General features: G+C 35.2%; 1 protein-coding gene across 1 annotated transcript; it reads left to right on the forward strand.

The window, feature by feature from the left end:
- The first annotated feature begins 5,827 nt into the window (after positions 1 to 5,827).
- On the forward strand, positions 5,828 to 9,846 carry LOC144473882 (glucose dehydrogenase [FAD, quinone]). The gene is made up of 3 exons (XM_078188225.1): positions 5,828 to 5,965; positions 7,114 to 7,427; positions 8,430 to 9,846. The coding sequence occupies exons 1-3, from the start codon at positions 5,828 to 5,830 to the stop codon at positions 9,844 to 9,846; spliced, it is 1,869 nt and encodes a 622-aa protein (XP_078044351.1).
- The last annotated feature ends 2,324 nt before the right edge of the window (positions 9,847 to 12,170 follow it).

Consider the following 12,170-nt stretch of genomic DNA (forward strand, 5'->3'; position numbering starts at 1 on the left):
CAGGGTCAAGCTCTTTAACAAATTAGTATCGACTGAATCATTGCGTTGTTTTAAAATATATCGATTGATTTTGTTTCTCCAGTAAATGACTCGTGTAATTAATATTTAAACATCCTTCCTCGTCTCGTCTAATTAGGGAACTGTTTAATTCAGAATGAACTTAACTGAGATGGTGATTTTACGTGTAATTTCCTTTTAAAATGAATTTATTAACGTTGATGTGAGAAATTATTTAGAGTATATAATAGTCGTTAATTAATTGACAAACATTTTGTTATCTAATCTCTGTAACTAATAGAAAATTGAACCTCTTAGAATTAAAACAAGTTAAATTCAATTAAGTAGTGTTAGTAGGCATAAATAAGTAGTGGAATGATTTACTTTCAAAATATAATTAATTTTAGTTAAACACAGTCAATAAAAATCGATCTTCTACTTACGTCAGTGGAAAGTGATAACTATATTAAGTCTTATGATTTCGTGTTTTTCTGATATAATGATATAACAGGTATGTTTATCTTCGAGTTCTTTTCATCTCCCGTTTCGTAATAATCAATTCTTACAATTTGGAGAGAAAGTAACCGATCTTACATAACTTGCCCATGTTAAAGTTCTCTGATTTCGTTTTTGTTCCAAAATGAAACGACAGAACTCTTTCAATGACACTTTTTTGATTGCCTAATTAGCATTATAGATAAAAAGCAATGAATATTTTCTCTTCGATCGCTTAATTTGCATTTTTTCGAATTACGGCATCCAAGTGGACAGTAAAATTGAGTCAACACATTTAAAATGGTACAATTTTTATGAAACTGACGTGAATAACTTGAATTATTCTGTAAATATTAGCGGGACTAATTCACTGTAAAATGGCCGAAACACATTCTTTTAAATCTTAATGTTACTTCGAATAAAAAAAATATAAAAGGATCTGTCAATTTTTCACTTTCTTGTCCGAACCTATAATGAAAATTGAAAAGATGCATTTTTTACTTGTCGATAACTTATACGCATGTTGAACATTTCATTGAAATCGGTTGAAATAGTAAAAATGAAGTAATAATAATAGTAGATAGCAAAAATGAAATAATAATAATATTAAATAGTAAAAGTGAAGTATCGGTTGACGGGCGCATAGTCGAGCTACAGGCTCTGAAACTTGTCAATTTACCATTGTTTGGCTGAAATTCGTGAAGAAACAATGATTTCCGCGATCTTTAATTGTTTACAACTAATTTTAAGTTCAACTGATAAGTAAAGAAGAAGCTTTAAATGCATTTTGTAAAGTTTTATTATATGCTCAGATAACAAAGTGAAAATACAACAGTTTTCACCTTTTTTCATTGATTTCAATTCCAAGTAACAGTAAAATTAAAAAAGAAAATGTTTCAGTCATTGTGTAGTAAGCTAGTCCCTCTAAGATTTACAGAAAAATTCAAGTCATTTAGACCAGTTTGAAAAACTCCAACGATTAACTTTCAAAGTATGATTAATTTTAAAATTACCGTTTAACAAGTGTTAACTCAATTTTGTCCTCACTGTATGTAACGTAATTGAAATGGGTAGCACGAATGTACCACGAATCTCGAAGATTCCAGTGCGATCTCTCATTAGTGCAACTGACAATGCACTTCATCATAACTGTTCTTCCGTTTCTTTCAAACTTTCTAATTGCGCGGCGGAATAGGATTATTTTTCGAATTCTTTCACGCTGGCCTAAGCACTCTGTTATGTCTCTAGCCTAGTCGTCCGGTAAATACCGCCATTGTTGGATCAAAATCTCCGTGATAACCTGAAGACAATTACACGTACCGGGTGTCCCAAAAATGTTTGACACGACCCGCGGCAACTCGCTTTACTTTGAAAACGCAGGCAGACCGCGTGGCTTACCTGAAACATAAACAGTTTGGCATATAGTTTCAGCATTTATAAAATATACATAACACGACTAAATAAATTTATTTACGGAATATAAATAAAACGTGATATTAATGTTTGCACCAGAATCAGTTGAAACATAAATAATAAATAAGTACATGCTGTTCTAATATTAAAACATATATCATTTACAATAGTATTTATGAAAACATAAACAATTTTAAATGTAATTTTGTTACTTATTCGTGGATCAATTGAAACATAAATAATTGAGATATAAATAATTCAATATATCATATCATTTTATTATTTATCTTATATGAAATTGATATGAATCGGGGAGTATTTTTATAAATCATGCTTAAGTAGAGTTCTGAAAAATGCATTTATTAAGGTATCAATATCTGGGTCATTAACTATTGCAATATACATTATATTGTATAGTTCAAGATCATTTTTATGTAGGTGATAAGAATTTTATTTTCTATAAATACGGTATAAAGTATTGAAATATTATTTCTAATACTATTATTTTGCAGAAGTCAATTTATAGAGACATATTTCACTGTACTTTTTCGATTAGGTCACTTTGTTCGTATACCTACGTACATGGAGCGATAGTTACTATTGCATAATAGGAAGTACCAAACCCGAGAGAACTAATCTAAAGCAAACATAACCTAATTGACATACTAATGTCAATAATGTTAGAATAGGTGATGGAATAATAATAATAGTACATAGTAAAAGTGAAAACATAACAATATTAAATATTAAAAACGAAGTTCTAATAATAGTAAATAATAAGAATGAAGTAATAATAACAGTAAATAATAAGAATGAAGTAATAATTCTAATAAAAAGTAATACCAAAACAAAAATCGACTTGCTAATGGGAATAAACCAAATACTAATAATAATTCACTGGGAAATCGTGGTACATAATTACTGAAACGTAACAATGTGATTTTATGCGACGGTTTAGGAATCATAATATACTTTTTATTAAACATATTCCTATACTTTATGTACGTCTAATTTTTCGAACAAAATTATGAACATAAAACTTCCATTGTAACACATTGTAACGCATGTATTATATTATAAAAATATGTAATGTACTGTTAATTGTAGCATAACGCTAATTAATATGGCTATAGAGTGCTACGTTTTTAACGAATTGTTTTGATGTTCAATTACGAATTAATCTTACCTACGATTTCTAATGATGTCATAAATCATGCGACCATAATCATGCACTACTCTACAATGTATTATACTCGGTTATAGACTGCATTACTTTCCTCGATCTACAATAGGTAATCGATATAACCGAATCATATCAAATATCTCGTCTATTTTTAATAATAGCAAGAAATGTGAAAAGAGAACGTCATCCAATTCGATAAGATGAATACCGCGCTATAGCAAAACATGACTTTTAGATTACATTTTCCAAAATCTCCAAATCATTTTTTAAAACAACTGGTATTTTCAAATTGCGTGTATTTTTGTCACTCTAGCACAATCACTAAATAGGAGATCAATCTAATAACCTACAATACTATAACCTTCGCGTGACCTTTGAGCATTTTTTAATATCAACTCAGCCCGGAACTTGAAATAATTATATAACTATATAACTCGGAACTTGAGAATGTTTATTACAATATAGTTTACATTTTATTAACACACTCCTATCATCCCCGTATCATTTACGTCGGTTATTTGAGGGTTAAATAGCATGGAGAACCTTGAAATCTTCGAGAAGCATAATCTCACGAAAAATGACATGCATGCAAATTATTTTTCAATGCAGATAAAATCATTATTTCTCGTTGAACGCATTTTTTCCTACTGTCAAAGACAATTGTGAAATTCGAGGTCGACTCTCGTTTACCTGGTATAATAGCATAATAGTATAGTAAAGCACTTTCTAAAGAAGACCGAAGTTATGATAATTTTTCACTGTTTTACATTTATATTTTCTCAAACCTTTTCATAGTCCGATTTTTCATATTATACTACTACGTAAATAGTACACAAATAATATTATATAGTTTTGTGTAGTTTATCATTATATTAACCCTTTGCACTTGAGTGGTGACTCCGAGGCACCATTAAAATTATTCTATCACGTCCCAAGATAATTTTTACATCAACAAAGCTTAAATTTAAAAAGTTGTTAAACAGTGAAACTGTTGGCACGAGTCACAAGAATCAATTTTATATGCATAAAACTGCACTTTGTTACACAGAATGGAAATATTACGAGCCAGGAAAATTATTTTAGATTTACAGTTAACGTAGCTTAGAGTGCAAAGGGTTAAATGACTTTGGTGTACCGTAGAGCACAATAATTCCACGACACGTAGAGCACGCTTTACTTGGCGTTCGGGAAGTATCATTTACCCCATACTGAATGGATAGTTTCCATTGTGATGGGGAAATCGTATGTTTTGCGAAAGGTCAACTATAATTTAACGTTCCGTCTTGTACTGCTTAAGACCTCGCATTTGTGTCATACAGTGCCTATTGTAGCACACATATTTTCAATTGTACACGTCTTTGAAATATTCCATAATTTATTGTTCTGCTGGTTCTAAAACTATGTGACCTAATTTATGCAACTCAAAATATCGGAGCAACAATTGTAATTTAATTGGTGATTGTTATCGTACTTCGTGCATTCGTGTTTTATTGCTGACTTTGTTGATTCCAGCTCGCTTTCTATCGAATATTACTTATTTTTCATTGGATTTAGTCCTTTTAAGTTCATTGTTATTGCTTCTTGTTGACCCGAGTTGATATTTTCTTGACTTTTCATTCCATTTACTTTATCTTTATTCCTTTCCATGGATTTTAGAAATTATGTTAAACATTCTATTGTATTTCGCAACTATTTGATATATTTTTGTATATTATTTTCCGTTACTATTACTCAATTTAATTTACTATAACTTGTTTTCCTTAGTTTCGCTTAATTTTTGTTGGATAAATATTCGACACTATTAATATTGGTTCATTTATTATTAAATTTATTCAATAATTTAAAGGAAATAAATACTTTGTAATAATTAATATAGTAGTCAGAATCTTCAAATAAAAAGGTATAAAACGCTTCATTTTTTTGCAATTACAATATAGTATAATTAAAGAAATTATTGAAAAGATTTCTAATAATATTCATAAATAAACAGTGATGTGTCTTTTACTAAATAGAATTAAAACAATAAATATATTAAATAATGAACATTATATGAAAATATATGTTGATCTTTATCAAGTTTTTTTTACTATTATTAGTTATATTTCCTCCTATGTTCATTCTAGTTCGCTGATTATTCGTTGACAAACAGCAAAATTGTTATAAAATGTAATTTCTTTTGCGTACTCATGTAAATTAACGTACATTGGGAATATGTAAATATACATGTATATGGAACACCATAAAAAATTACGAATATAAACACAAGAGTCAAAAACTCATAAACTACCTCAAAAATGCAATTTTTTGTTTAATAATTCAATAATTGTACATAACTATTCCAAAAAAGAAAACTGATTCCAATCGCTAATCGCTGGAGTGCGGATCATTTTGCAAAATACAAATTACTTGCAACTGTTATGAAAAATATGAGTCCCTTAAAAGTTGCATTCTTTCTTGAATTATTTTAATAGGGCGAAGGTGATGTGTTGACATTATGAAATGTTCATAATATTTCTACTGTTTGATCTACTTTTGTCGAGGCTGCATAAAATCCGCTAGTATTCATTTCATTGGCATTATTAATTCGCTACTTATTGACCTCATTCTGAGAAATTCCAAAATATTTTTACGTATGTTCCAGGTTGTTCTGCGCAGCAATTTTAAATTCCAAAAGAGAGATTCACTCCGCCGAATGGCATACGATTGGACGTGGTCGTCGCGGGGTGGAATTGAACGGAAATGGCAATAGGGCTGACCACAGTACTCAGCACCACCTCGATCCTCGGATTCAGTATAATTCCCCTCCTGGCTATCGGCCTGTCCGTATTTCGATACAACCAAGTCGATCCGGAGTCTCATCCGACGAACGCTCGTCAGGTTTGGTTTTAAACTTTTTAGATGGTATTTCAAAAAAGGGTACTCAATACTTCAAACTTAAATGGTTCTCAAATGGTTAAATGTTAATAAACAAAGATATCAGAAATAAACAATATTAAAGATATCAGAAAAGTTTCAGAATCCTTTTATATCGTGTTACGTTTATAAACGTTATTAAAAGAAGGAGTTGACCACTTTTTCTGCAGTATTGTTGCAGACAATTTATATTTTGCATAGAAGTTAGTGACAGACACGAAATTATTATTTACTGATACCACCAAAGGACATTTAGTATTATTGCTCTATATCATAGTTTAGCTGTGGATTTTCATGTGAAATGAAAATTGTCTGGGTTAATTGCACGATACAGGAGCTACATAGACATTTATCTCTTTGCATAATAATTTTGATAAGTTGTTATAATTGATTTGTTAAATATATTACCAAACAATAAGTAAAGTTTCCACATAATATATATAAATTCTTCGAAAGTTCTCACTGTTTTGAATTTGATCTATTCATTTTCTATTAATTTCCATTAATTTTATAGTTTTATTAAAATTCATAGAGAATTTATTTTATAAGTAAGAGCTGATATTAGAACCTATAATAAATAAGTATATATAATATAGAATAATAAATAATAAAATAATAAAATGATAAAATAGAAACGAAAGAATTACAAGAATAAAATACGAATAAATAGCTTGCAATTTCTGTTTCTGTCATCCAATTATTTTACATTCTATATGTCCATGTTGACGAAGGAATTATTTGCCTTAACAAATTACAATTACAATTACAACAAATTACAATTTAATATACTGTAGCATCTAGCAACACTTTAAATACTTGTGTGCAAACATCAAACATGTATACTTAAAATTTTCCATAAATTCAATTATTGTCTTTGTCAACACTATATACATTCAGCATAAAGTTCAGCTAATATTACAATCAATAAATTTTCTTTTTCGCCAAATTACAAATCCAGTTATATAAACTCAACATTATAGATCCTTACCCGCCGTCGATAAAGTAGATTTCTTATCATTAAGATTCACAAAATTCCTAATCTTCCACTAATTTAAAGTTCTTTCTATGCGATGAGAAAGATTTACTAAATTACTGTAAATTTTCTGTTACAGCTGCTGAGGACGTACGATTTTATAGTGGTCGGCGGTGGTAGTGCGGGGGCGGTCGTCGCCTCGAGGCTGTCCGAGATTTCGAATTGGACGGTGCTACTTTTGGAGGCAGGCAGCGACGAAAATGAAGTCACAGACGTGCCAATTTTGGCTGGATACACTCAGCTCACGGAGTTCGATTGGAAATACCAGACTTCGCCGCCGACCTCGTCCGCTTATTGCCTCGCCATGATCGGCGACAGGTGCAACTGGCCGCGGGGTAAAGTCCTTGGGGGCAGTAGCGTACTGAACGCAATGGTATACGTTCGGGGTAATCGGTAATTTTGAAGAAACTGCAATTATTATTCTTACGCGATGCTCGGTCGAGGAACAATGATCCCGCGTCTATATCTCCAAAATCGGTGCAATTCTGTGCGAGCACATTGTATGCAATCACTGGACTGCGAATTTTATGGATTTATGGAAAAAACGAGTAGACACAGTTCCAGTTAGGTGATCTTTCAAGATTCAAAGATGTTGAGAATGTTGATGTATAAATTTAAACTTAAAAATGATTACAGAAAGAAAACAAACTTGCGCTTGGCTTCTATGTCCTGTCATTCATGAAGGCAATTCTAATTTGGCATAAAAATTCACAGTCCAGTAATTATATCTCTCATATTTCAACATGTGGCGTATAATATGCTATCTGTAACTGCAGAAACTTCGATGCGCAATAATTTGTATTGAGTAGGAACAATTTCTAACTGTTATTCAATAATAAATCACTCAAGACCTGATTGCATCTTGCAGTTACAATAGTCCAATATCTGCTAAGACAATATTGTCTAAGATAGAAACAATTACTAATTATTTGTTATTTGGAAAATTGCTTACGCTTATAATATTGTCATTATTATAAATACATACAGGGTGTCCTGAAAATGTCTAACAATCCGGAAGTGGGAGATATCTGTGGTCATTGCAAGCAACTTTTTCCTATACAAAAATTTCCTCCGAGGCATCGTTAACGAGTTATTGACGAAAAACATTGACTAATGAGCTCCGTTGGCACAAGGCGGCTGAGCCAACGAGACGGCAAAGGCCAGTTTCGCTCATTGACTCAGCCGCTTCGCGTTAGCGATACTCGCTTCTCATTGATCAATGTTTCTTCGTAATAACTCGTTAACGATGCGTCGGAGACAATTTTTATAAAGGAAAAAGTTGCTGCAAATGGCCTGAGGAACCCCTCAGTTCCAACCTCTCGATATTCAGGGAAACACTACTGTACTTCTTTTCACCCTGTCGTTCCACCTTAATTTCACTACCAACGTTTCCAGCCGCGATTACGACAACTGGGCAGCGCTGGGCAACGTGGGCTGGAGCTACGCGGACGTGTTGCCCTACTTTTTGAAGTCGGAGGACAACCGCAACCCATACTTAGCAAGAACCCCACACCACACGACCGGCGGCTACCTGACCGTCCAGGAGGCCCCGTGGCGATCCCCCCTGTCGATCGCCTTTCTTCAAGCCGGCCAGGAACTGGGCTACGAGATCCGAGACATAAACGGCGCTAATCAAACGGGCTTCATGCTGACGCAGGCGACGATCCGCCGCGGCAGTCGCTGCTCGACAGCGAAGGCTTTTCTGAGGCCGGTGAAGAACAGGCGGAACCTGCACATAGCGATGAACTCGCAGGCGCTGAGGGTGCTGTTCAACGGCGACAAGAGGGCCACGGGAGTGGAGATTCTCCGCGACGGTCGCCGGGAGACCATAAGGGTGCGACGAGAGGTGGTTCTGTCAGCCGGAGCAATTAACTCGCCCCAGCTGCTGATGCTATCTGGCATCGGGCCAAGGGACCACCTGGAGGAGCTTGGCATCCCGGTCATATCCGATCTGAGGGTCGGGGACAACCTGCAGGACCACGTCGGCCTCGGCGGGCTGACGTTCATCGTCAACGAACCGGTCAGTCTAAAGAGAGATCGCTTCCAGACGTTCCCGGTGATGATGGACTACCTCCTGAACGAACGGGGACCCATGACCAGCCCAGGCATAGAGGGCCTGGCCTTCGTCAACTCAAAGTATGCCGACCCTTCGGCGGACCATCCGGATATACAGTTTCATTTCGCCGCCAGTTCGGTAAATTCCGATGGCGGTGAACAGATCAAGAAGATCTTGGGACTCAGGGATAGGGTTTACAATACCATGTACAAACCTCTGCACAACTCGGAGACCTGGTCTATACTGCCACTGCTCCTCAGACCCAGGAGCTCGGGCTGGGTCAGGCTCAAGAGCAAAAATCCACTCGTCTATCCGGACATTAATCCTAACTACTTCACGCACAAGGAGGACATGGATATCCTGGTCGAGGGCATCAGGATCGCCATGGAGATTTCGAATACTACCGCCTTCCAGAGGTTCGGCTCTAGGCCGCACACTATTCGGATGCCAGGCTGCAATCGCTATCCGTTCGACACTTATGATTACTGGGAGTGCGCTATCAGGCATTTCACCTTCACTATTTACCATCCTACTGGGACCTGTAAGATGGGCTCCAGAAATGACCCTACCGCGGTGGTTGATCCTAGACTGAGGGTTTTCGGTGTGAAGGGACTCAGGGTGGCTGACGCTTCTATCATGCCTGTGATCGTCAGTGGAAATCCTAATGCGCCGACGATTATGATTGGGGAGAAGGCAAGTGATATTATCAAGGAGGATTGGTTGTATAACAAGAGAAAGAGGTATGTTGGCAGATGAGAGGGCCGGCCATTGTTTTGAGTAAGACGGTGGATGTGTGGTGGTTTTTGACAACGGATTATGTTCTGAGAATGGAAAGTACAGTTTGGGTTTTTTGAGACAGTTTAGCTATCGCATGAACGTCGACAGGGTTCTCAGAACCTTACAAAGTAGAGGTTATCAGTGATTGCCATGGCTGACATGGCTAGATCCATTCAGATCAGTACTTATCAAGCCTTTCGTAGTTTTCCTATGCTGCAAGTTAATTTTGATAACGTTACTGTCAATAGTTAATTACATAAGTTGCAATTTTAAGCGGATCTGAGGGCAGGCCGTTCAGATCTGCGGCACTTTTGTACTGCTGAAGCAAGAATTGGAAAATCCACCCCGGTTCAACGCACGTGTGACAAGGTAGCAATCGTGAACGCGATATTTACAATATTTTTCCCATGTCATCGCACCATACAAAATTGATTATTTAGTACTATACTATGTCAAATTACGTAATGTCACCGTGAATTTCACAATTTTTCACTACCAAGAATGTCGAGGTAATACTATTCCTGCGCTACGGTAATTTATCCATTTTCTCGCTACGCCTCATGTTGCGCTTCGACGCAGTCGGTGAACACGTGTGCTGCGGCAGGCACCACAGCTGCTTTGACTCGAATTCCCGAAAAACAACTCGTAATAGAATAACATAACTTTTTTCATTTTACCATTTTAAAACTGAATTTTTTCTTAATATATTCACAATAGTATACTGATTGAATTGACACTAAATTTGATATATTAGGGTGTCTCATAAAGTTCTTCCTTTTTTATGCGAAAACAGCAAACGGTATTTGTTGTTTAAGGTATATGGTATCATTTTAACACTTTACCGACCGTAAACATTTGCGTCATTGTAAAGTAACTAAACGTATTAACATTGTTATATTTCAATAACGTTAACGTCAAAAAATATTTATTTTATTTTCATTTTATTCTGCGCGAACTATATATAGTATTTAAAAAATTATATGATAATATTGGCGATTACAAAGATGTGACGGATAGGTGATAAATTATCGGTTGCCATGCGTGAAAGCCGATTTATAGGCTACCGGTCGGTAAAGTGTTAATTGCAAGAATTTAATCAAAATATAAAGAAACGTTCGTCTATGAAAAATTAGAAATAAAAAAGTTAAGTCATCGTTTTTATTTCAGCAATACAATGTATTCATATTAAGGTACACCGGCATGCTGGCCGCTTCCTTTTCAACTGATATCGTTCCAGTTTTCGTTCTACCTCTTCTTTTCACAATATTTTTGTCACTATAAAGGCAAGACGCGCTAGTAATACACTTTTAATTCCGACCCGGTGATATTCAAGGAAACCCTACTGTATCGGGTGCCCAAAAGTCACTCGCAATCGAGAAATAAGAAATTCCTGAGGTTATTTCAAGTAACTTTTTACTTAGCGCGAATTCAATCCGCGGCTTTATTTGCCAGTTATTAACGAAAAACGGTGGCCAACAAAAGTCGAGCTTGACTGGCACGAGGCGGTCGAGTCGACGAGTGAACGAATCCCAGTTCCGCCGATTGGTTCGGTCGCCTAACACCCGCCGAGCTCGCCTCTCATTGGTCAGTGCTTTTCGTTAATAATCCGTTAATAATGCCTCGGAGAAAATTATTGTCGAGGAGAAAGTTACTTGAAACGACCTCAGAAACCTTACTGTATACTAGCTTAAGTTTTCAAAGCGTTTCAAAGTTGCATAATTATAATATGAACGCCGCGTTACCCTCGTCCATGATTACTACTCTGATTACTACATGTGTCGAACGTGTAGAGGAAATTCTTCCACTCTTATCACGGCGGTATAACAATGCTGCATGCCTGGAATACCTGATTCGAGGTTGCCTAAATTACTTGTCCATATCTACATAATTCAGTAAAAGGTGTGGAATTTGTTTTGCAAGTGAAAGGGCAAGAGCGATTAAAAATTTTGTGTCCGCTGCAACGGAGGGTTATTAAAATGACGATCATACTTAACAGTAAATCTAGCAAATACTAAAAATGAGCGACAAATGTTGCCATATAAACATAATAGGAAATGAACTTATTTCGATATTACTACCGGAAAATTATGTCTGCTAATATCATTTTATTTGCGACATATATTTCCCAAAAATGATATTTATAAATCGTCATCACGCTGACAACAGGGCATAAGTTACGATTACATTAAATTATTACAATAATACAATAATTAGGTGCATACAAAATTTATTGTTTTCTTTCTTTTTAAGAACAGAATTTTCCGGTAGACCTAATTATTTTCAACAACCTCATAATAGAAAAT

The sequence above is a fragment of the Augochlora pura genome, chromosome 7 (assembly GCF_028453695.1).
Source record: "Augochlora pura isolate Apur16 chromosome 7, APUR_v2.2.1, whole genome shotgun sequence".
Classification (NCBI taxonomy): domain Eukaryota; kingdom Metazoa; phylum Arthropoda; class Insecta; order Hymenoptera; family Halictidae; genus Augochlora; species Augochlora pura.

What these genes read in the sequence shown, in the direction of transcription:
- LOC144473882 (XM_078188225.1), top strand. Translation starts at nt 5,828, where the DNA reads ATGGCAATAGGGCTGACCACAGTACTCAGCACCACCTCGATCCTCGGA. An exon ending in ATCCGACGAACGCTCGTCAG is followed by an intron (nt 5,966 to 7,113) that starts GTTTGGTTTTAA and finishes TTTCTGTTACAG; the next exon opens with CTGCTGAGGACGTACGATTT. An exon ending in GTATACGTTCGGGGTAATCG is followed by an intron (nt 7,428 to 8,429) that starts GTAATTTTGAAG and finishes CAACGTTTCCAG; the next exon opens with CCGCGATTACGACAACTGGG.